This window comes from Mastacembelus armatus, chromosome 5 (assembly GCF_900324485.2).
Source record: "Mastacembelus armatus chromosome 5, fMasArm1.2, whole genome shotgun sequence".
Lineage (NCBI taxonomy): Eukaryota > Metazoa > Chordata > Actinopteri > Synbranchiformes > Mastacembelidae > Mastacembelus > Mastacembelus armatus.
In genome coordinates, this window is record NC_046637.1 from 24,825,035 (window position 1) to 24,850,601 (window position 25,567).

Sequence of the window (25,567 nt, forward strand, 5' to 3'; positions counted from 1 at the left end):
CGGCGTGTTACTCAACAGAAGCAGATGAAAGAAACGTTTTCTAAAATGCCCTGTCCCACAGGGTAATTTATTTGCATTTACTATGAAAACATACAGTGTCACACCAGATAAACTGAAGCATGGAAATTGGAGCATTTGCTGTATTAATCACACAAACGCACTCCCATCATCATCAGTTGGTCTTTCTTTTAAGATGGTGCCAAAAAAGAAGAGCAATAGAAAAGCAAATCACCTGCTTTCAGACACTAATTCTCTTCAAACATTAGATACACAGTAGAACCATTTTTACTATATGCAACACACAACAGGAAATTATCAGCAAATTATGTAAGCCTGTGCCCACGGCCTGTCTTAGCAAATGATCCACATTTTGTCTGAACCATGACAGACAAGGTGAGGCTGTTTCTATAAATAAAGAATAAAAACACAAAGGAAAGAAAACATATCAAAAAGAAAATAACGTACAGAAATAAAACATTGGTTCTCTTCATGTGTCTCCTTATTTGGACCTATATAGAATGGTGCTATACTGGTCAGCTAAGCCAATTTAAAAAAGTACTGGTCTCTACATAGTTCTGTGCAGACTTTGGGTTCACCACTTGGCTCATGGGTTGACTGCAGAGAACATATGGAGTCACATTTTTATTAACATACAAAGACACTTTATCTTTCTCCCTACTACATCATAGGGTCTAGGTTCTGATGGACCCTAACACTGAGATACACACTTTAAGGCAAAAGAAAATTGCCTTTTACTTATATTTCCTCCTTAATCCAGATACAGCTATAGGAACGATATGAACCATAGTATATCTGTGTAATGACGTTAAAAGTAGAGAAACCAGTTCTTGCACTGGGGCTGCAGAATAATTAGTTAGGAAGCCATCGCATTTACAGGCAAACAAATTCCAATGCTGCCATTGTTCTTTAATTTGAAAATGCTTCAACAAAAATAACCACAAAGCTGTTCCTAGTGGCATTTCTCTTCTCTTGAATTTTTGTACACACCCTGAGGAGTCTCTCTAATGTCAGGGAAAACTAAAAAACTGGTCTGAGGGAGTGATGTTGGGGACCTGCTTTGAGAATGATCAACTTTGCTTTTAAATCATTTAAAAAAAAAAAAAAAAAAAAGCAGCTTTTTACCAGTAATCTTCATGACAATGTAAGAGAGCAGATAGGTATTTTATTTCACCTCTTTTGTTGTGACCAACCCTTCAACATGCTGCAACAAACTGTGGCCTGTTTGTACATGTCCTCAGTTCTATGCTCTTCCACAACCCATGAGCCAAGTTTGTTCCTACGACCGACAAAAATCACTGAAGCACAGAGTGGATTACAACCGTTTTAATAAGCCCCTCTAATCCCACTCCCATCCACTCCCCCACCTCCTCTCAATCCTTGCTGGGTGGGTTGGCTTTGAGTTTCCATCTTCCAAAGTCCGTGGTGGTGGTGGTTGTGGAGGGGTTAACTCCGGACTGAGCATCACTCCCCCACATAGTGTGTTTGTAGAATGTGGAGTCCACTAGCTGGCTCAACTGCAGGGGGGAGCGCTGCCCTACAACACCCACTCCTCTCACTCCTGGGCTATGCTCCTCAGCACATACTTGACTGTGTAGGCAAACGCTGCAAAGCCTACAATCACAAACAGGTTGGCTAGAGCCCCGCCTAGAAGTCCATGGTTGCGATTGGCCTGCTGCAGGCCAGGGGCGGGGTTGGCACCTGCGAGAGGGATGGGGCCTCCATTGAGGGCAGGGAGGCCATAGTGAGCGTGTTGCGGGTCACCATCTGGCACTACATCAGGTAAGGGGAGGGGTTGAGTGCGGGTGCTTAACTCTTCCTGGGCTTTCTGTTTTTGCTTCATCTCCTTTGGAGGTGGGGAAAGAAATGGGAGTGATAAATATCAACAACAGGAAAAAGAGCAAAGAAGAAAAGCTGTAAGTTAGAGATGACCTTATACTCACATCAACTACATCAGGAAACAGGTCACAGAACACTTTATCCTTGAGGTTGAAGGCCAAGCTTTGGGCTGAGAGTTGTCTTTTCTGAAATAAATGCATATTTGTTATACAAGGGTCTTTGTTCTGCTTTATATAACCATTTGTATTTTGTTTGGACTCACTGTGTAGTCAGAGGTCTCGATGCTCCCAAGGGTAGGTCCTTTCTCTACCATGAAGCTGAGCAGACCTGTGAGGATTGTGGAGACAGACCACGCAGGGTTCCACGTGTCTGGATGGAAGTCTGTGATGGACAAACATAATCTGTGGAGGAAATAGGCAATGTTACAAAACAGGTTCAAAATGGAAAACAAGTTCAGAAACAAAGATCAATGTAATTGTAATAAAATCTTAAAATCCCAGTTTCTTAATCAAAAGTAAAATACCTCATTCTTACCTTGTATTACACTTGAACCTCCCATTTGGCGTTATCATATAGATACTTGGTGGTTTAAAAGGAAACTCTCGAGGGAATATGAGTTTTCCATGATAATACCCTCCTGAAAAACAAAGAAATAAATAACCCAGCAGATCTCAACAAGAATGGACTTGAGCAACATGTGTATGTCAGTAGTTCTCACCTTCGTATGGAGTTTTCTCAGGACCTCTAACGACATAGTGCCTAGAGGAGACAGGGAGACTTCTGTTATCCAGACAAACTGTTATGTAACTTCTGCAATTTCATTGCCTCAAGTATTTTTAAGCATGTCATTGTGGTTATTTTCTCAAAGAATCATTTAGTCTATAAAAAAAAAAAAAACAAACTATAAAATAATTCAGTACAGTATCCTAGAATAGGCCACGTCATCAATTATCCTATTCTGTTTGGCAGACAGTCCAAAACGTGGTATTTAATTTATTATAATGTTGAGTATAAGCGGTGAATCCTAACATTCAAGAACGTAGAACACATTTTTTTGGCAGCTTTGCTTGAAAACACATACAACTAGTTGATTATAAAAATAGCAACTAATCATAGCCAATCTAAATATAATTGCAGCAATACCAGAACCTTTATGTTTTCAGATTACAAAAAGTATATCAGCCATCTATCCACAAGGCATGGACAAGGATTAAAGGCATATTAAAATAAGGAGAAATGATTAAGTCAACATCTAATGGGGGGTGGTAAATGGCAAATGGTGACAATAACTTTTGAGGTGCTATATATATTTAAATATAACAACAGATACTTTGTGACATTCTCAGCCCCGAAAAAGTAAATACCACGTCTCAGCTGAGCTGTCATCTTTTGCAAATACACCTATACCAGTGTTACAGAAAACACATCTGTAATAAACAAAAGCAATGTAAGCTATGAATGCATGGGTATAATTAAGGTATAGCTAATATTTGAACAAATATATAAATGAACAGGTGTGAGGAAAAATCACAACAGAAACCAAAACTTTGCCCAAACAAAGTGTTGTGACACAGTGATCATTTCCCGGTACTGTACTGGCTGTTAGGCAATATATGTGCTCTCCAACATCCAATTGCCAATTCAGATAGTGTTCACAAGTTTTATCATTAATAATTAGCCGAGGAGTTTTGGTTTTATTTATTCCGATAACCTTCAGACCTTGAATTAACTCTACAGATAAAAAACCAAAACAAACAACACCAGTCTGACTAATCCTGTTGCAGTTTACACCTGTTTTCACGTGAACTACACTCCCCTGAATAGACTGTGTATACAGCTGATAGTGCTCTAGTGAATTTTCTTAAGTCATTATTCAGTGCTGCTGGCAATGTGCATCAACAAACACGTGCATAGAAGGCTGAAATTGTGCAGTGCTAAGTTTCACTAGTCATAAGTTGGCAATGTGTGTAAAGCAAAATTTTAACCAGAAGCAGACAATAACAAAAAAAAAAAAGGTCCCACATTGGGAACCACCGTTTTAAACCAGTAAGACAGTTTGTTACAGTGTAAATCTTTTTGCACTATTTTTTATTAACCAAATACTTATTTCATGTTTTAAAATACACAAAGATAGTTAGTGACAAAGTGTCAGAACTGGCAGATGTTTAAATTTCACCATAAACACAAAGGTCAAAGTCAGAGCCCTAAAATGCAGCATAGTCCCTTGATGGCCACGTGTCTTGCCAGAACAACTTACCATTCTAGGATGTTGGAGGGAAGAGGTTCTGCGCAGATATAAGGCACGGGGTCTTTCTTTATCCTGAGGTAATCCTGCTTAAGTCGCTGAGTGGCTGTGGTTGGAGCTCTCTTATTCCCGTTGTTGTTCATCTAAAGATTTGGAGTACATGAATAAGGGAGATACTGAAATGTATTATCTTTACTCTTGAACTTTATTAATATCAGGATATTTTCCTTCACTTATTAAGTCAAATTGTGTCCATTTACTGTGTAAATGTCCACTCTGGAATTGTTCTGCTTTATGAGACCTCAGTGGTTCATCAGTTTTTACAGCTGTTTTGAACTGTATTATACTACTCCTATAATGCTATGTGTCAAACACACATCCTTCATTCATGCTTCACACATGCGTCCTCTCATTTGTCCATGATACACTGTCAAATTTCAAAACGCAGTAAGTAAACACAGCATATGACAGATGAATGATTTTAGAAACATTCATATTGTGGAAATGAACCATGATTGTGCCAATAGTCTCACATTGGCTGAGCAGCTAAAAACAGGTAAAAAAAAATAAAAGTACTATGTTCAAAAACTTCAGCTTTGATTGTAGTTGATTGGTACTGCTGCTGGTGGAGATGTGACACTGTGTCACATATGTTTATCTCGCCGTCCCATAATATAACATTACCTCGTGTTTAATTTTTAAATATTCCGTTGTGCTTCTACGTCGTGTCAATTTTAAACCTAAAAACACACAGTACTACTGTTAGTGGTTCTCTAACTTTATTTTATTATAGGTTTCACAGCTTTGAACTAATTTTCCACTTGAGCCCTCTGAGTAGGTTCCCTGTCAAACCGCAGGACTGACCTCCTGTCGTGTGTCTGACTGCTGACATGTGGGTCAGTGCTGATGACCCGAGTCCAAACTACGACAGCACCACTTCCTCATCCTGACCCAAACTTCTGTTAGCCGAGGCTAATATTAGCTACAGCTGCGGCTAACTAAACAGGTCGGTAGCTTAGACAGACACCAGACAATTACTTCCAAACAGTGCTGAGCTTCAAGGTGCAAACCTACATCATACGTGTCTGACATCGCGTATTGATCACAGCGTATCGATAGAGTCCAGCACGGTAGGCTAACCCGGGTAAAGCTAGTCCGAGCTAACAGTTAGTCCAGGCCACGGATATGTTTAGCTACCTAGCGTTAGCATGAACAGTTTCGTGACTAACGAAAGCTGCATTTACAAACGACTGAGTGTGTAGTAACGACATACCTCTCCAGAGACCCCACTGAATACAGGTATTCGTGGCTGGACACGAAATAAAGCTGCTGTTTCTGTTGTCAAACCCCAGAGCGATAAGACGAGGACACCAACGTAGCTTTAGCTTCGCCAGCAGCAGGAGAATGACATTTCCGGTTTTCTTCTTCGCTCACGTTATAGTGGTTCAAAGATTACCGAGGAAGCTCATTAGTGCCACTGGTTGACATGTCTAATTACAAAAATCTTTGAACGGCCAAACAATGTCAAATGACTACAGTAACCTCACATAATGACAAAAATACATAAATGCTACTTAAATACTTAAAAATACTAAATACACACACTTACATTTGAAGTTTATTAATTACTAAGACACATTATAGTCATCTGTGTCTGTTCCTGTTCCAGGGACCTTTTCTGCAGCTTTTCTTCAAGAAGCATGTCCTCCTGTTCCATAAAATTTCTTGTTGCTTTAGTTGGGAACCAAAGTTTAAAAGAAAATAAAAACATAAAACATGTACAAAACATTCTATGGTGCATTTTGACCTATGTCTTTTCTGTATGCAATTAACTGCAAAACTGCTTCAAAATCATTTATTCAGAGATTTAGATACAGCTGACGATCCGAAATTATACAAAACATTAAAAGGTGCATGTCACTGATATTACATCAAGTTTAGTTTACTTATTTCAGAGAGCTTTAGACTGTGGAAACTCTTGCGTAAAGCTTTCTAGTCGCTGCAGCCTGGAGATAGCAAATTTTGGGTGGCATAGATTTACCAAGCAAGGAGAATCAAACAAAATATGTTTGTGTTACATTATGGTAAATGTAAGATTCAGCATTTGGGAGCTCACTGAGCCGAGAGTAAAAGTCTCAAGCTCTGCTGATGATTCAATTCTGAAGATTCTTTATAAATATAAAATATCTCCTGTCAGCCCACTCCCACTGTATGTTATGTGTCTAAGTGAAAAACTCTCTGTCTGCAGATATTTTGACATGCTCAGAGAACTGCTGATAATTCATTGCCATTAACAAATAATGTCATGTAAGACTTGTGCAAAGGAACTTTTGAACTATACATTTACTAGTGCAATTCAGAAAAATGACAAGCCTGCTAGGAAACAGATTTAACTAGCACCTGCAGTATTTCACCATTTGCCTCTTCCTGCAGCACTCACTCCAAAGCATCCAGTGTCTATTTTAATGGCATGTAGCTTGAAGTGACTGACAAGCAGCCTGAAGAAGCACTCCCCAGCAGTGGTCACTATGGCTTCTTGCTGCAGCTGAACTGTACGCTTCTTCTCCTCAACTTCTCGGGCTGGAGAGACGCGAGGAGAGAAAACTCGCGAAAGATATCAGCACAGGCGATGTCACCTGCAATAGGGAATGCTGGAGTCAAGTGGGGCTTCCCTCAATGCAGGGTACTGTATGTACAATGACCAATTTGTTGGTGTTTGCTTTCCTTTAACATCATTATCACAGCAAAACATCTTTAATGACATGACATTAAGGCAATAAAACAACTGCAGACTTACTGAGCCACATTTCATGCTCAGGAAAACATAAACCCCTGCTTTATGAAACCCTGAAAGAGCGAAGCCCCCAAAGCATAGCCTCAAGACTGAAGCTCCTCAGTCTAGCTCAGTGGTACATAGTCATCTGTTCTAAGAGGATACTATAATAATTCATTCTTCTATAAAACATAATTTGTTTATACAAATTAATCAATTCTGTGAAGATGTGAGATAAATTCTATTTTATGCACATTTTGAAAAGATTACTTTTCTAGGCAGTAGAGTGGTGAGAGTAGTGAGCATCCTTTCCTGCATCTTCCAGAGATCCATTTCTTCTCTTGCACATATTTAAATCACAACCAAGTAAATTCCTGTACTTCACTATGAAGTGTAATCTACTTACCCATTTGCTCTGGCGTACTATGGTTTGGATGTTTGAACATTTTGAGAGTATAACTAGACCTTTCCAAATGTATACAAAAGCAGCATTATAGCTTAGTCATAGGACATCTTCTTAGGACACAGACAATTTCTGTGTACTTCCAAATGCATCATGCAGTGCAACATTGAGATGGTTCCAAATGTTTCCCCAGAGAAATTGTGTCTGTGACAGAAAGATTGACAGACCAAGACACCATAAAGATCACCCACAACCACCAGAGCAGAGATCATGACTAGTCCCCTAATAAGACGACCCAGAATGCTTCACTCACTCTATCCCGAACATCCTTGGATTTAACTCTCCTGCTCCCTGTGGCAACCCCTGTGGTAACAGAAGCAATGATAGGTCAGTTATTGTTTATTTCTTCCAGTGGACATGTGGTGTTTGAATTCAGTGTAAGGTGAGGTAACAATGCTTTTGAGACCATAAAAATGCTGTACACACTGGAGACACTGAATTATTCAAGGCACAGTATCACTGCTGCGGGCTAGAAACTGAAGCACTATTTAATACCAATAAACCACTAGTTTTTAAAAGTTTTCCCAAATAGTGTGCTGACACAGTGGATACCCCCACAGGTGTCTATGTTTCCATCTCAGTTATACCTATTTGTTTTCATTAAGGCAACCATTTTATTGCTTTGAATAAGCCAAGTGCTACCCAAACATTTGTTATAGACCCAAAGACACATCAGGCCAGATTGAAAAAAAACAAACAAACAAACAAACAAACAAAACAAACAGCATTCTCCCAACATCTGGCAATGTCAGATGTCTATAATATACATTTTCATGGCTGATCATTTAGAGCAACAATTTGTAAATATATTGCTGTAATGTTGAGAGAATGTCACAGATAAGAAATAAACCAGGAAACAGAAATGAGAGCAATAAGCAGGAAGCAGGGTTAGTTCATCAAGAATCTCTGTTTTATTGTATGTACTGTGTTTTCTTTTTGTTGCCTCAGTGCTTCTAAAGACAAGGAAGAAAGTATTCAAAAGATATCCAAATAGCAATATAACCAAATGCCTCTAAATAGTACAGGACTTTATCTCAGTTCTGCTGACAGGTTGTGTTTTGGAAGAGAATAAAAAGACAAACGTAAAACTGACTGACTGCTGACAGGCAGGCAGTTGGAGTAGAGTTAAAATACACAAGTGTACTATTTACAGCATGTTTGCCTTGAACAGCACCTTTAACCACTCCTATGTCAATACACACAATGGACACAACATGTAATACTTTGCTAGGCTGAGGGCCCTTAACAGTTTGGTCACAGTAGCTTCACATCACCCCCTAGACTGGTTCTACTTGCAGTACATTGAACTATGGCAGAATATCACCTGCTAAATCAAACCCTCAGGTCAGTCACATTTCTGTAACCTCTTATGATACACAAACAGTGTTTCTACCACTCTGTCACTTCACAAAGCTTGGTAAGACTATACTGTATCTACTCTGAACAGTTTTTAAAAAACACGTGATATCATACAACAACGTCACTTTCCCTTTAAAAAAGTCTTTGGCAGAGAAAAATAAAACCACAACATTAAAAAATAAAACAAATAAATAAACATTACTGTTTGTGTTCGTAGAAACAAACACATAAGAGGAATGAGGACGTCACCACAGATTTGGTCTGTGGATGGAAGAATGGCACAGAGGTGCAAAAAGGAAGAAAACGTCTGACGCCAGAGGGATCATGGTGGTACATGCTTATTCCACAGGACTGCACTGCACGACATGATCACAGCATCAAAATGAGTTCATCATGCTCATAATGCAAACCATGTTGAACCTCCTAACAATAAATCTGGCAATGCATGCAGAGTATTGTTAGTTTTGAGGGAAGCCAGATCTATACAGTCCAGTACCATAAACATTTGGACAGTTACTTATTTGTTCTCCAAACTGTGTGCTTCAGCACATTTACACTGAAACAAAATAACGGACACTACAGTAAAGTGCTAAGTCATAGCTTTAATTTGAGTAGGCTTACATTAATAAAAAAACAACAACTGTGTCTGAGTTTATATTATTAGAGAAACAAAACGTGCAACCGAACAAATAATGTCCTGGACTGCATGTCCTTTGATCCCACAAGTGTGTAAACTGTTTGAAAGACGTGCTTCACAATCTCATCACAGACTATAAGATGGATGAGTCCTTACAATAAAAATGAAGGTGTGGTCATAACTCTGAGTCACCTTCTTTTTCGGTAAATAGCAGGAAACATCATAACAGTTTGAGGATGACATAGAGATTCTTACTGCACTACAGGTCTTGTTACTTGTGGCTCTGGTTTGTTTGTACATCACCTTAATGATCTAAGTTCTCTTCCTCACTAGTAACCAAGGAATGACTGGTACACTGTAACCAGTGTTTCATTGATCTAGCAAAATCTCTTTCAGTGATATGAGTGAATGCCAATAGTTGTACACATAGCAATTTAAGGCCATTCAGAAAGGGAAAGAAAATAAAATATATTTTGAGTACTATTACATAATGTGACACCAAGACTTCCTTTCATGTATTCCAAGTAATGCTTGGTGATTAAAATGACAATCATTAACAGAATTGCAGATGAAAACTGCATCAAAGAATGCATTGCACTGGTCCTCTGGGGAGATGATTATAAATAAAAAGAGAAATAAAACAGACAATTGATAGATAATAACTTGAGCAGACAAGAGCAGTATAAAACAAAGTCACACTACCTAAATTAAAAATAAAAATGATAATACTGTAGATGGGAAAAGTGCAGTTTCTTTTATCTTTAACATAATGTATCATAATATTATTTAACATTATCTCTCAGTATTCACATGCACACATTTACTCTCACGCTCATTCAGCCACTCACTCAGTCATTCATGTCACAAAGTATCTTACAAAGCAGGCAAGGGTCTTTTCCGCAAAAGCCCTTCAGTATTTTTTGTCACAGTTTTACATTTAATTTCCTTTCCTGACCCCTTTTTATATTTTGTAACTACCCTGTCCATCTCTACTTTTAGCTTGTCAATATCTCCTGTTTCTTTTAATAATGGAACGAATACCATTTTTCACCTCATGCCACAGCACATAGTTTAAAGATTACCCATATAACTTCTAAATATTCATATTTACATCTCTGATTAAAAGAGATGGGTAAGTTGATGTCACACAGATGTCTGGATAGATAAAAAGTGTAGGGGGTTAATGCTGCGAGAGTCTTCAGAGAGAGAGCTATTAGGCAACAGTAAACCCACACCCTCACACAAGAGGTTACATCACATTATAAGTTAGAGGATAACCCTGTTAGCAGAACACCAAAAAGCAGTTGTCATTTTACTATGTGTGCATGTGATGTAGCTAGCATAGCATGGGTGGTAATGGCAAGCATAAACATAGTGGTGATGCAGAGAAATGGAGGTGGCGACTGTATCATCAGTAGAGTTAAAAGGTCCATCAGGGGTCTGCCTATCACACAACACACCTCCATAACGAGCAAGTGGTACTCTCCTCTCAGACACCCCCAAGAAGTTGCCTATAAACCTAGATCTACACAAATAACAGACTTCAGATCAGTGTCTAGGGGCAACTTGGTCTACAAGATTATTTTAGGTTCCCAGTCAGGGGGACTTTTTTTTTTTTAATATATATATATGTCACAAAAGTGACCACTAGCATTCATCTATGGTGAGGCAGATGAATTCCTGGATGCACTTCCTATACTGCTGCTCAGTGGGGCTGCTGCTGGGGTATTGACCTGGTTGACCCAGTGGAGCCTCGGCCTCTCGCATCTCCTCATTCATCCGTGCTAGACGCAATCTGTAGAATAGAAGTGACAATGGGAGAGGGAGAAATTGATAGAGCAGCAGACGACACGCATAAAAGCAGAAATGACAAATAGGATAGTGAAATTAAGGAAAACAGGTGAGAGAAGAGAATTATAAAGGGAGACAAAGGATTGAGATGTTGAAGTGGGATGAGAGAAGAAGCAAATGTGGGGTGAGAGGAATAAAAGAGGGAAGGGAAAAAGAGAGCAAAGATAAAATTATTGCAGCGACAGTAAGTCATCAGGTTTCATACTAACAGCACAATAATTAAATCCTGCTAAACAACATTCAGGTAAGGAAGAAAGTTCCTTTTTATCCACTGCTCAGTCAACATGGAAAAGTGATGCAGATCATGAAATGAACTTCAAAGTGTATTTCAAGGGACATTTTGCATTAAAACAGTCTAGTGCAGTCACATGGTTCATATGTGCATCCAGTTATGTTTGAAAAAACAGACAATGGGTTTTGCAGCAGCTTGTTGCCTGTTCAAAGGAAGGATGAAGCAACAAACTGTCTAAAACCTGTCACCTACTTTTGATCAACAGCTCTCAAACATATCAAATATTTCGCAATGTATGAGCCTCGAGGATGGAAACTCCTGACAATAAATCTGGCAATGCATGCAGAGTATTGTTAGTTTTGAGGGAAGCCAGATCTATACAGTCCAGTACCGTAAACATTTGGACAGTTAGTTACTCAATCAGCAATTTAGGATAATTTACAGGGTGACGATGTCTGCGTTGGCAGCCTGGACGGCGATACTTAGGGGGTCATGACCCTGCTCATCAACCTCCGTCTGCGATGCTCCTCTCTTCAGGAACAGACACACTTGACTGTACAAAACAAGACATACAGACAGCAAAGAAAGGGATTAATGCATCAATTAATGTCAAAATTGTGTAATGGTAGAACAAATGTGTTGGTGTTTTGTGTTTTTTTTTTGTTTTTTTTTCCTTTTTTGCGTCATGTTAACGCAATTTATGGGTTTTGTTTTCATTACACACAGGCTGGAACTTGAATCAGGAGTCACAGACAGGACAGCTCACCCACACTGTTCACACTGTAAGTTTTTCTTACCCAGTGTGCCCCAGGTAGGTTGCATGGTGGAGCGGGCCTCTGCCTCTCATGTCCCTTTGGTTCACATCAGCTCCGTTCTGTAGTAGGAACTCACAAGCTATCAGAGAACCCTGACAGACACAAATATGGACAGAGAGATGTTCAGTTACTAAGATATTCCTCCACAGTCCTACACTTTGATACTATATAATGGAAAATTCTGGAGTGTGAGTGAATAAAAACGACAAAGGTGACTTCAGTGACTCAAAGGTCACGGTGACTGCAAACAAAAGGAAAGAAATCTGGGGCAATCTGAGTATTGTGCCTCTTAAGCCCTGTGGTGCTGGAAGGCATAACTGCCTAAGCAGACACACCCAACACTGTTCTGTAGGGTGATGGCTGATTTTGACATATTTTGGCTAATAGACTTTGACACCGCGGCTCTTCATCTCAAACAATTTATTGAAGCAAAAGTGGTGAAACAGTGGTGGGTATACCACAACAAAAAAATTCAATGTCTCAATAACTTGTCAATTGTTATGTGTCGTCTTGGTCTCATGATGTCAAAATGTGAACAGCATGATGAAGAGGACTGTTGAAATACGAACTGTCATTGAACCAGAACATTTAGTGGTCGATGGATCAGACACTTGTTGTGATTTTTGTGGTTAATCACCTTGTTAGAGAACAGCATGTTATGCAATAAGCACTGAAACATTGAACAGTTGGACATGTGCATTCAAAGGTTTAGAGAAGGTCAAATTAAGTTCAGCTGTAAAGGTTATTGTGCATTTTAGGTGCATTCTGAAATTCTGAAAAAGTCAAATATCCCTAACTTTTTGTGAGTAGTGTATGTCATGGACTCAGCAGGTATTCTTAAAAACATATCAATATTATACAACCCCAATTCCAGTTGGGACACTGTGTAAAATATAAAAAAAACAGAATGCCCTCATTTGTAAGAAAAAAAAAGGTAATTTTGAGATTGATGGCAGCAACACGTCTCGAAAAAGTTTTCACAGACGAAAACTGTAAAATAAAATGGATGGATGGATCCCCGAAGCATATTGATTCCTATTTCTTAGACTCCTTTCACAGAAATAAAATACAAATGATCTGGCAGGCAGAACAAAGTCTCTCACCCCAATCACAGCCTGTATGAGTGGTGTTTTCCCCTCCTCCTCTTCATTTGCAGCGTGCAGGTCAGCACCATGTGCCAAAGCCTCCACCATGAGTGGTAGGTTGTGTAGACGGGAGGATCGGTGGAGAAGCGCCCCAGGGTCTAACTCCCTCGGGTCCTCAGGGTCTGAAGACACTTCCTGTTCTATCTCCACCTCACCACTGGAGGACTCCTCTGACTCCTCCTCTGAGAATAGGTAAGGAAACAAGACGTTAGTGATGTGAAGTGAGTATTTTAAACTAGTAAAACCTTTTAATTTGAGGGATGACACCAATCTCTCTAGGCTTGGACATGACTCATTATACCTCACTCTATCCAAGCCTATTTAAATCCCTTTACAACAGAAAATATCTGCAGTCCTGTCAACATGAACTCTTAGTTTATTTTTCTCAGAATTTGTTTACCTTGTGAACAATGAGTGTGTTATCTGTGCACACTCACTGATGTCACAGCAAACCGAAGAACATTTCAGACACTGATTAGATTTTTTATCGATAGGATTTGTCATTACATCCATGTGATGTTTCAGGAGGATTTTCCTGGAGGGACTGCGGTTTATTTGGCACCAAATCAAGTATTTTTATAACAACACACATAAAATACAAAACATAATAAAGTAAACCTTTACCCCTTTACTCTAAAAATGCTTACACAGTGTACGCCCTAAACTCACCTTCTTCTGTGACACTATCCACCACTGAGCCAAAAACCAGGATATCTGTGCTGCCATCAGTACTTCCTCCCAGGCCACTGTCACTGCTAAGACCTGCGGGGCCAAGCATCGCCAAGCCACGGACACGTTAATCATTACACAGCACATAACTACTCATACACACATTACACACACATTAACTCAATAGAAAATTCAGAAACCGCAATTAGAACCACTAATGGTGGGTTATTACGTGCCAATATGAACTAATGGACTTACTGCGAGGACCTGAGCCAGTGTCAAAGTAGGAAAACAGCGAGTCCAGCTCATCTGGACAGAACAAGGAGTCCCGGCGAAACTTTGCTGCCGCTGCTGCCAAAGGTCAACAAAAAAAAAAAAAAAAAAAAAAAAAAAGATGTAGATGTCTGTCTATGTATAGCTTGGAGCTTTCAATTCTAGGACCTTAAGTTTTATAGAAAGCATGAAACCCATTGTAGAGTTTACACTCACCTGCTGAGAGGTTTGCAGGTGAGGCGCTGCCTGGCTCATAGCGGTGGTATTTCCTGCGAGCTTTGTTGGGGGCTCGAACTGAGCTGCTGTGTCGCTGGCATTTTTTCACTGTCCAGGGCCGGGACTTCCTCTCACCCTCCACCAGTGCCTCACTGCCACTCATTTTCTTGAGGAACCGTTTCTCCACATACTTGGCCTTGATCCAGGCTTCTTTCTCCTGTCTGCAGTGAGATGATCAAACACCAACAACTTCACATCATTTGAGACATGATATGGACAGTCAATCAGCTGGAGCCAGAGTAACATGGTGAAATAAGACAGCAAGCACTGAAAGCCAGATATTACTTCAAACAGATAAGTCAGTGAAGAGTTTAAGCTGACTGGCCTCAGAGTGGTGTTTAACCTACAGCATAGCCAATGGTGTCAAATATACAGTAGAAGATTATTATTTTTTCCCTCTACAAATGAAGACTGACCTTGAACTGGACGGTCCAGGCTTTTTTGCTCCTAGTTCCTCACAACCACCCTCATAAATTTGGTTGATCACAGTGTTCCCCAATTCACACATCAGCTAAATGTGAAAACAGAAGGAAAAAGATTGGAGACAGACACAAAAAGGGAAACTATATGAGAAAGAGTGGTCCAGTTGTATTAGTGATACATTGCAAGAATAAAAAAAACACTACTTTGAGGAAAAAAAGCACAGCACAGGAAAGAACTGTAAATGTTTGGGGGAGACACACCTTGAGTAGCTCTGGTTCCCATGAGTCTAAAGTTAGTGAACGTACTTTAGAGCAATGGACGCCCAAACTCCTGAAAGAAACGAAAAAACAAAAAGAGATCAGATTAGATAAAGCAAGTGAAGCAGAAGGAAAGTTTATATTTTGCTACAAGACTTTAGCACAGTTGCTTTTCCCCCTTTAATTTCAGTTCCCTGAAGTGGCAGAAGCTATTGGCAAACTTTTCTGTTCTTCTACTCTCAACAGACACTGGAAATCTCCAGCGCTAAAATAAGCTAAGCTACTGTTTTCCATCCTAGCAACATACACACATACAGTATTTTTCTTACATCTTGAATTGTCTGTGCAATTTCCTATCAGTAACAAAGCTTTTGTTGATGAACTAATATGAAGGAAAAGGGAACTGTGTTTGATGAACAGCAGCATATTTAAAGAGACTACTGTGAATGACATGAAGCAGATGTAGGAATGTAATAGTAATCTCAATAAAACAAGCTGGAACAGGCATGAGGTGAGAAGAGAAAGATCAGTGTGTAGGATTTCCCTCGATAAAGGAAGCTCCAGAAATGTAGAGATGTTCTTACTGTTACTGTTTTAATAACATTATCTAGGAAAATGTTTTGAGTCGGCTCATCATTCAACATCTTTTTATAAACTATTTTATAGACTGATTTTACTTACATATAGTACATGAGCTCACCTGCTGTTGGTCTTCCCTCCTTACCTCTAAGCAAAGTCTCTCTTAGAGTTAAGTGTAGTTACCTGTGGATCCCTGAGCACTCAATGCAGAGCAGCACACCCAGGTTGATGGAGGCCCAGCATGGAGACGTTTGGCTGCAGTCACAGCACAGTTCGTTGCCTGGTAGGCTCTGTACCCTCTGAAGAAGGCTTTCTCCCCCTCCCCGAACTCCTCTATCAGCCCTTTCCCCCCTCTCTCTCGGCTCGCTGGCAGAGTCGATGCTGCTTGTGGAGGGTGAGGCTGTCCGGTCCAAGCGCTACAGAGACAAAGGGGACATGCCAAAGACTTGGATTCAAAATGACACTTATGTGACTGTTGCTTTATGTGTATACAAGTATACCCTTACCTCAGTGTAATAAGTGTCAGTGATATCTTTGTATGCAGAGGCAATGCTGGCCTGGACTGCCTGGATCCAAGCTTGCCGCAGCTTCTCTGACTCTGCCTGCAGCATACAGCTCCTCCAGGTTTATAGAAGACAGTTATAAAACGTCTTTACAAACTCTTGACTGTTATAAAATCTATATGTGACTTGGCTCATTCAAAATGGCAGTCAACTAATTAAGAAAATCTGAAAAAGAGTGGATTCCTTTTGGACAAAATTTGATCCTGCTGGGGCAAAAACACACACACTCACTTGGTGGGTGAAACCACCTCGAAGCAGAACCTCCTCTCATTATCTTCAGATGGTTTGACTGAGCACAGCCTCAGATCCTCCACCACGACAGTCAAAGAGTCCTGTCATTGACAGAAAGGAGTGTCAAAACAACTCTGTCCTAGTGTAAAGTGCACAAAACAGGTCGGCTTAATTGTAAGTGGTAGGGCAGGATGTGTCAGTACATGGCTCTTCTCTGTAAGTATAAAAACTGCACTCTGAATCATTAAATAAACAAGTCGATACTGTTAACTATTGCTTGCAGTGGATTCAGTCCAATGTCCTAAAATAAATCTTGCATAAAAAACAAAAGCATTTCATTTATATTTACAAAATCTAATTGTACCTTGAGTTTCTTCTGGTAGACCAGCTGGCTGTTTTGTATAGAAAACCAGCGCCTGGTGGGAGACAAGCTATGAAATTAATTTCACTTCATGCTGACCTGCATTCCCCAAGAAATATGTACATGCTCATGTTGCACCTAAAACATTCCTCATCACAATGATAATTAAGGTAAAGGATAATATTAAGGTAAAGCATGAGATTACATGGAGCATTAGATTATGATTTAAGGTACAGTCACAAAAACCTACACAAAACCCAGCATAGATTGAAAAGCAACTTAATCCAGGTCCTGTAAAAAAATCTAATAGAATATATCAAATAAAGCTTTTCCAAATAATAGATGTCTTTTGATACAATTACCTGTTTTTCTAACTGTTTTGCATGTGTGCTATTTATCTTTTAGCTTTGTCTTTTGAAGTGTAAGTGGACATGGTCTTTTATGCTCTGTCTTTTCGTTTCTCTTTCACCTGTTCCAGGTCTTGAATGCATTGCTGGCCCTCTTGAAAAGGTAGCCCTCCATGACCACACCATTGGGTGCATCCACATTAAATTCCAACTTGGGATCATCGTAAGAAAAGTCCTGTAGAGGGGACACAGAGGCAGTTCCTTTGAAAACGACTAATGTCATCCTTTCAACTCTGTGATCCACAATAGTTCATGATGGCTCAGAAAAAGACATCTTTAATGGACTGACTCCATAAGGATCAGATGAGGTGATGCAGAGGATATAACATGAAGAAACAAAGCCACATAGGCTACAGCGGCTGTGCTCACACAGTGTAACCACAGTTGCACCTTTTCAATCTGAATGGTATCTTTGTTCCCTCACCTATCTATCCTCTCCACACCGCCCATCTGTTCATCAGTTTACCTGTAGAGGTCATTTCAAATCTGCATTGCTCCCTGTCAGCTCCAACCTTCTACTGTCTTATCTGATTCCCAAGAAATGCAGGTCAGTTAACGGTTCATTAAGGTTTCCTTTTGGTTCACACACACTGGCATCACTCATCACTCATCACACTGTAATTGCACACTGATGTCATCATGTACTTTCTGTGTTAGCTTTCAACAAACTGAATTTTAAATGCCATTTTTAATTTTATATTGCTAGAAATTTCAGCCCAAACTGTCTTGGGTAAAATGTGCTGTTGCAATACTACAAAAACAAAATGCCGTGTTGGTAATAATCATTATTAGGTTTTGTGTGATGCAAAAACATGCTGTGAAGTGACACAGCCATCTGCTTGCTGGTTGGGCTCCTGAGGCATTCAGAGCTTGAGGTGTTTCAAAAGCAGAACTACTCAGACTGAAAAGGCCCATTTTCATCAAATGTTTCAGAAAGCTGCTGATTAAACAGAGCAACATCAGCCTCTGTGGAGACACAACACAGCATCTGTCTTATTCACGCCTCCACTTTCAGCCCCTATAACTTCCATTTGTACAGAGCTCCTCTGGTGGCATTAATAAAAACTGAAACTTAATAGATTTATTCCATGGTCTCAAGGAAATGCAATGACTGTCAAGATGCTGACTAAGGCTATTTAACAACACATTTAAAAGGCTGTCTAGACCAGTGATGGTAAAGTAATGAGTCAGGCCAGAGGAGCCTCAGACAGAAGGTCAGGAAGATGAAAAAATGGCGTAAACATCATGTTACTTAAATGCAACCGCATTTAGGCAAGAGGCATGAGAGAAAACTGTAACAGTAACTATAGAAAACTGTGACATTATCACACAGTTCAGTCCCTATTCACCAACAACCAGTGCCTTGTTTCCTGAATCATCTCAATACAGAATGTTCATGGTCACAGCAGGGTGTGGCCACGTGTCCATCCATGCGTCAAGGTGTGGCGTGGCCCCACGCATTTTATATATCTGCTCTTACACGTTATTAAGTTTTGGCTGATTTTTCCCCTAATGTCAGTAGAGAAGCTCTGTACATCTGAGTGTTTCTACCCAATATAACCGGTGTAACAAGTGGCTGCATGAGCAGCGTCAAACTGAGCAAATAAAGTTTCTCACCAGTTTATAGTCCAACCTGCCAAATATCCTCATCCTGACTGCAGTGGCATCCAACAGCATTTCGAAGTCTGTGTTACAGCATTAAATAAATAAACCACGACTCACACCAGCCCACGCGAGCCCAAATGACAGACCATGCTCCCCTCATGCCGGGACTTTACTCCCACCCCCCCCAGCCGCGTGGATCTGGCGCGAGCAGTCATTATCATACAGCTGTCACTTAGTCCTCGTGCCCCTGTGACCCCGCTGCGGCTGCCGGAGATCAAACATTTCACTTTACTGCGTGTGCGGCCGCGCCAGGTCTCCTCCACGCCCAACGCCGCGATTTAGGACTCCCCTCTAACCCCCGCAGCTATTCTCAAACCCGGGGTTTCATCACAGCTTTGGAGGAGTCAGCTTTCCATCTGTCTGTGGCTCTGAACACTATTCCTGCTTAATCAAGCTGACATTATTGCTCCCCAAGCAGAACCCAGAGCCCCCTCTTCCCACCTTAAATCAGACAGGACTCTGGAAGAATGCAGCTCCAGCAAAGATCCCACAGGCGGCTGCAGCGCTGCCTGGATCAAAACCAAACAGCCACAAACTACCGTCATACTGCAGAACTGATGTCTGAGAAAGTGATGTTGACTAGTTATTGTTGTAGCCTGCACCAAATGATTTGCATATACCTGTTCAGTCCAACACAACACTAGAGCCTCATAAATACCATGCACAATTAAATTACATAGTCTACTGTTTGCAGATGGTTCAGTGTTCAGTGAAAGGATAGTGTACTGTGTTAATTAGATTTCATGTGTTAACTTTATTCTATAGATTAACAAAACAGCCACACAGAAATTATGAAGAGAACAACTGAGAAACAAAAACTCCCCATCCTGAACTCTGTCAGGGATGCTGAGGTTACATCATGTATCCCTTGCACTACCAACACCTCAATAGCTGCCATTGTGTCTGCCAAAACCTGTATTCTTCAATTTACCACAGTTTACTACAATCACCCTCAGTTTACCTCACTGTCACTTCAAAACTTGTACAACCAAAAGCTTTAACAATGGAGGAGGAGAGTGCTGAGGCAACACTCCCCCTGGGAACCACAATGAAGTCCTGCACACATAAAACGCCGCTGTGAAAGAACAGAGAGCGACAAAGGAGGGAGCATGTGATCTCTGCAGTTCTGAGACAAGGCCATTCAAATGCAGAGGGGGAAGCCGAAGCAATCACAGGTTTGGAAAAAGTGCAAAAGTCAAGGTGAGCTACAGAGCAGCACAGTCCAGGAGGAAGAGTGACAATAGGCTCCAGCAATAGAGATCAATCATCAAGATGAACTGGTAGAAATGATTTGTTACTGCTGACAATATCAATGTTTTATTTTAATGAGATTATCATAAACAGAAAGTTTAGATGTTTCTATTTTCAGAACAGATCATCTCTCTAATACCTTCATATAATTCCCACTCCTGAGCATCTCTCGGTTTTTCCTTCTATTAATAGATTCACATTTTATTGTTATAAAACTACAACTTTTAATACATTTTTTTCTCTGTCCGAGTATCCATCTCCTCTCACTGGAAAAAAAAACTCCAAATGTAGCATGTAATTGATCCTAATGCCTTTCGTAATGAAGCTACAGGACTAATAAACCAAATACAATTCACAAACTGCTCTCTCATGTTTGCATTCAGAAGTAATCTAAAAAATGAGTCAGTGTTCAGAGGAGGAAATCTGATATGGCTCACTGTAACAGCTTTGACTGAATCTCTTGGTGCTGTGTGCATTTTTCTGTCTTTATCAGTCTTTTTTATGAAAAATGTTTTCATAGATGGGTGATGAGGTGTCTTATACTGTGATGAAGGAAAAACTAAAACAATATCATAAAAGAAGCTGAAGTAATTTTGAGAAACATAGTTTTTGATTTATTTTTATAAATAGAATGCTATGTAAAGCTCATTCGAAAAATAAAAAAGATCAGACAGTTAATCACATTCTCCATTCAGTGGCCCCATTCTGCTCCATTTGCAAAATTCACACATTTACAGCTGAGCAGGACTTTTATTAGATTTAATTCTTTAAATAAAGGACAAGGGCATAATTCAGAAGTGACTGCACAGACACTGTGTCTTTTCATTTTAACTTCTCTCTCTCTTTTTTTTTTTTAAAACTGTCTTCTTAATGTATTTGTCCACGACTCTGTCTTCTTCCCCCTACTGTGCACTGTAATGCCATCTGTTGACTCTGGCGGTGGCTGGCATCATGCACAGTCAGATCTCTCAAATCTCTAGTGACATACTGACCTCTCTGCCTGCAATTACCAGAGCTGGAACTACTGCAGAGAACAACATCAGGTAACAGAGCCAGCTGTGCTCAGATGATTTTACTACTGCTTCTCTATGCTTATTTCACCGAATTAAAATCACGATTCCTCTCTGAAACAGTAATTCTCAGAATTTAAAAACCCCAAATATCCTGAGGTTTTCATGGTTTTACCTAAAAGTATATAACATCAATTAAGGTATGATTATTTCTTTCAAGAACTGCACATAAATGTGACATTTCACAGTAAAGTCTCTCTATACAAAGCTTAAATAATCATCCTTACTCATATCAGTCCCAGCTCTGAAATAACACACACTTACAAAAGGGTGAAAATTAAAAATGAATGAATGAATGTATATCTAGCAGTTAGTTAGTCATGGCTAAGAATAAATTACATATAGAGGCAGAAAATTAAAAAACTAAATTTTACATAAGAAAAAGGATGAACAACAAAACCTACTACATTTTAAGGTATTAGGAACTATATTAAAGAAAGGTCAGTGATGACATATAATGCAACACACAAGCTTCAGTGAGGCTACACTATTGGAAAAATATGTAAATAAAAGTATCAAACCAATGTGCACGAACAGGGAAATACTGTTGATGCTGTAAAGCATGAACAGACGAATGCCTCACAATACGTTCCAGTTAATGAACGATGTTTTATCTGCTACGTCTGGTGATGCTCCATGAGAAACAATGGCATGCACACCCGTCCTGATAACACATTCACACTTCAAAACATGGAAGGGCTCATTTTACTTACACAGAACACACACACACACACACACACACACACACACACACACACACACACACACACACACACACCATCTAACAATTACTGCAACTCTATACAAATCTATTGATTCCTGCACCAGAAGCAGCATGTGACGACCATAAAACTGCTCTCCATACATCACTCATTCAATCTGTTCTCCACACATAAACAACTAACCCCTAACACACCCACCCACCCCCTGCACACACACCCAGACACAGAAACACATGCATGCGCACACACACACACACACGCACACACACACGCATAACCAGGCATCTGCTGGTGCATATTTTACATAGTACAATGTTGAAGCTGGAGCGTTTCCATCAGGAACTGTCTGTAGTGAGAAAACTGTCAAATTAAGGTACAAACATAACAACCAGGCCAAGGAAAGGAAACATGACAAATTAGATTAGTAAGTGAGAAAACATTTAAAATGTTGGAAAAGGTTGTTTTACTAACCGCATGCTTGGAAAAGGTTATTTGATTACAGGTTTTGTGATCTAGACTAACGATAAACTACAGACAAACCTGAAGGACCACATCTGAAAAAATCTAATCTCCTTAGAGAAATCCAACGCTATCTTACCAATGCAGGGCAGGTAAAAACATAGGCCAGGTGTTGCCATATTTCCCTCGCACCACCAAAGAATCCAACATTTCACACGCTATGTCAAACCCTATATCAAAACCTGTTAAAAGCACTTTGTTACACTTAGTAAACTCACCTGCATCAGAGTCTGGAGATACAGGAACATGGTCAGGTGACAGCATAGAAGAAGACAGGGAGAGGAAGCTATTAATAAAAGTATTAATGAACAGATCAAAACTGTAATACATGAAATGAAATATGTTTTAATGTGAGAGACTATGTCCTAAATCAACGTCAGAGTCCAGAAAGTTTCAGATCAGAAGGCTCCTGAAACACACAGCACCTCCAGGAAACTGTTGCTGTTTATCACCTGAAAGGCCTCTCTTTTGGTGACTTGTACACATGAATTGTGTTTACCTTGTTATTTAAGTCTAGAATAACCACAAATAAAGTCAAGTAGCATCATTTACTGTTAGGTTTTAGTGGAAGGGTTGCTGAAAGGACTACATGGTGGGCACAAACATGTCTGGCAGGATGGCTCCAGTTGGCAACTGAATCTATCAGAGGGCAGGGCCAAGTCGAGCAAAGAAAACAAGCCATGTTTTTGGCATCTTTGTAGGTAACAGATGGATCTGCATAGTGCATCTGTGCATGAAAATGACCATTGGGGTGGGGTGAGGGTGTGAAAGAACTGTTTTTATTCAACTGAGCGACCCAAAAAATAAATATCAGACTGTATATGGCTTTCCCACTTTAGATCTATAGTTTGAGTTTGAAGAAACAAATATTTTCAACATATAGAAACATGTTCTAATTATTCAGGAAGCTATTGAAAGACAACATATTTGAAAAGACAACAGCTTGAGCCTCAAAACTAACAATCTAAAAATAAGTCAAAGCTTTCATAGAAAGCCTTTTCTCAAGCAATGCATTTTTGTTTTTGTGTGACCCATTTAAGATTCCAGAGAGTCTGATATGCATATTTTCTAAGCCCATTGTCTTTATTTAGAATCTTCTTCTTCCTGAGTTAGGAGGAAACTGTCACACTAAGTGAAAATGCAAGGACAATGTTAGGACTTGTGTCAGGAGAAAAATCTAGTGCTGCAAGTTCTTAAGAAAAATGTTTAACCGTACAGTAGTCCTGACAGGGTTTACATTAACATGAAAAACACAGAAGATGTAGCTAACAACGTTGTTACAGAAATTAATTACTGTTTGTTCCAGGACTGATTACTGTAACACTATTATTTATTATGGGGTTTCCCAAATCTTATTATCTAAGCGTCAGTTAGTTTAAAATGAGGCTGCTCGTTTTCTTACTAATACTCGAAAACGTGATCATATAACTCTGGTTTGGATTCCCCGGCTCCATGTAAATAACTACTATTATTTATTTTAATGGCTTTAAACAATTTTCCACCTGAATATATTTAAGCAATTTTACATTTTCACACCCCAGTGAGATCGCTTAGGTTCTCCAACTGATTTTTACTGGATCCAGATGTAAAACATTGGGGTGACAGAGCCTTTAACCTGCCATTACCAATAAAAACAGCTTCCACATTAACCACATTTTGCATTTTTCTGACAAACATATTGACACAGGCCTTTGTGAGACATTCCTGCATAGTTTATTTTTTATTGTATACTTTTGTTTTTAATTGTATTGTTTTATATTATCTATTACCTATTATTTACATATGTGCTGCATAAATAAAGTTTGAGAGGGGGCAGAGACATGAGGCGACAAAGTACAAATGTGTTGCTGTCTCACCCTCTGCTGGATGAGGGCGTGTTTGTGCTCCAACTCCCGCTTCTCCATGGCCGAGTCAATGACCAGCTGATCCAGCTGCACAGAATAGAAGAGTCAGTGAGACATGGAAATAAGATTCTGGGCAACACAAAAGACATGGGAAATGAACACACATGTGCATAATGCAGAATTACACACTGGCACAACAATGCATGTTTTTGTTCAGGTTTATCCTGGATTTGTATTTGCATTAATTTGCAATTTGTTTACTATAACAACAAAACATATTCGAACTAACATTTGAAACATATCAAATGCATATATGACTAAGTTATATCGCATTTAATTGGTGCTTATGAGTACCCATTGCACATATTAGGCCATTAAATTATAGAAAGATGGGCAGGGTATTTTGTGAGGCCATATTATGTTGAATGGAACATATTTTACATTACAGCTATTGAAGAATCATTTCATAGAAAAAATGAGTTGTTGGCCAAACCTCTCCCAAATAAAGCAGACAGAAATTCACAATGAAGACAAATATATTTGTATTTGTATATTTTACTTCAGTAAAGAGGGAAAACATTAGACAACATACATTTCATTTAAAGACCCAGGGTGAATGACAGTAATAGAGTGATAATGGCAAGCAGAGGGCACAGCAGTGTGTGTTATCTGCTACGGGGTGGCGCCCATAAAGAGGAGCAAATACCGTCATAGAAATACTGTGCAGCAAATGTAGTGCATTTGAATATGCGCATGTGTGCACATGTGACGTATTTCCTTTACTGTGCATACATTAAAGTGTGTGTGTTTCTGGTTTGTTAGTTTCATCTTACCTGTGCAGCCAGTTTTTTCATATATGGGTCAATTTCGTCCAAGATGTTAAAGCCTTGCTGAAACAGAGTGTACTGGGCTCGCATGAACGACAGCATCTGCAGCACAATCACAAAGAAATGGATGACTGTTATATAACTTTATAACTACTTCTACTCCAAAACACACCACAGGGATATAGATTTGGTACACACACAAGCCAGGACAGAACAAATACAGATGCGGAACAAAAACAGGGGTCAATGTGAA

At 39.6% G+C, this 25,567-nt stretch overlaps 2 protein-coding genes across 4 annotated transcripts in view; both read right to left on the reverse strand.

The window, feature by feature from the left end:
* Positions 1-35: 35 nt before the first annotated feature.
* On the reverse strand, positions 36-5,519 carry ube2j2 (ubiquitin-conjugating enzyme E2, J2 (UBC6 homolog, yeast)). The gene is made up of 7 exons (XM_026308051.1): positions 5,376-5,519; positions 4,115-4,245; positions 2,576-2,616; positions 2,392-2,494; positions 2,120-2,258; positions 1,962-2,042; positions 36-1,864 (listed from the first exon to the last, which is right to left on the reverse strand). The coding sequence occupies exons 2-7, from the start codon at positions 4,243-4,245 to the stop codon at positions 1,574-1,576; spliced, it is 786 nt and encodes a 261-aa protein (XP_026163836.1). The 5' UTR covers positions 5,376-5,519; the 3' UTR covers positions 36-1,573.
* Positions 5,520-5,943: 424 nt separating this feature from the next.
* The window catches only part of LOC113130678 (arf-GAP with coiled-coil, ANK repeat and PH domain-containing protein 3-like), a 50,825-nt gene continuing 31,201 nt past the window's right edge, over positions 5,944-25,567 (reverse strand). Inside the window, exons 8-26 of one of the 3 annotated variants that reach the window (XM_026307483.2) lie at positions 25,321-25,416; positions 24,500-24,574; positions 22,862-22,873; positions 17,479-17,591; positions 17,013-17,064; positions 16,649-16,749; positions 16,361-16,472; positions 16,038-16,270; positions 15,279-15,348; positions 15,012-15,106; positions 14,536-14,756; positions 14,305-14,397; positions 14,047-14,139; positions 13,336-13,559; positions 12,215-12,324; positions 11,860-11,970; positions 11,068-11,129; positions 7,592-7,641; positions 5,944-6,738 (exon numbers count right to left, since the gene is read on the reverse strand). In XM_026307483.2, coding sequence (XP_026163268.1) covers positions 6,670-6,738; positions 7,592-7,641; positions 11,068-11,129; positions 11,860-11,970; positions 12,215-12,324; positions 13,336-13,559; positions 14,047-14,139; positions 14,305-14,397; positions 14,536-14,756; positions 15,012-15,106; positions 15,279-15,348; positions 16,038-16,270; positions 16,361-16,472; positions 16,649-16,749; positions 17,013-17,064; positions 17,479-17,591; positions 22,862-22,873; positions 24,500-24,574; positions 25,321-25,416 — 1,992 coding nt within the window. In that variant the 3' untranslated portion in view covers positions 5,944-6,669. Of the gene's footprint in view, positions 6,739-7,591; positions 7,642-10,392; positions 11,130-11,859; positions 11,971-12,214; positions 12,325-13,335; positions 13,560-14,046; positions 14,149-14,304; positions 14,398-14,535; positions 14,757-15,011; positions 15,107-15,278; positions 15,349-16,037; positions 16,271-16,360; positions 16,473-16,648; positions 16,750-17,012; positions 17,065-17,478; positions 17,592-22,861; positions 22,874-24,499; positions 24,575-25,320; positions 25,417-25,567 lie in introns of those variants that run through there. The other 2 variants (XM_026307482.2, XM_026307484.1) reach the window with 2 other exon arrangements.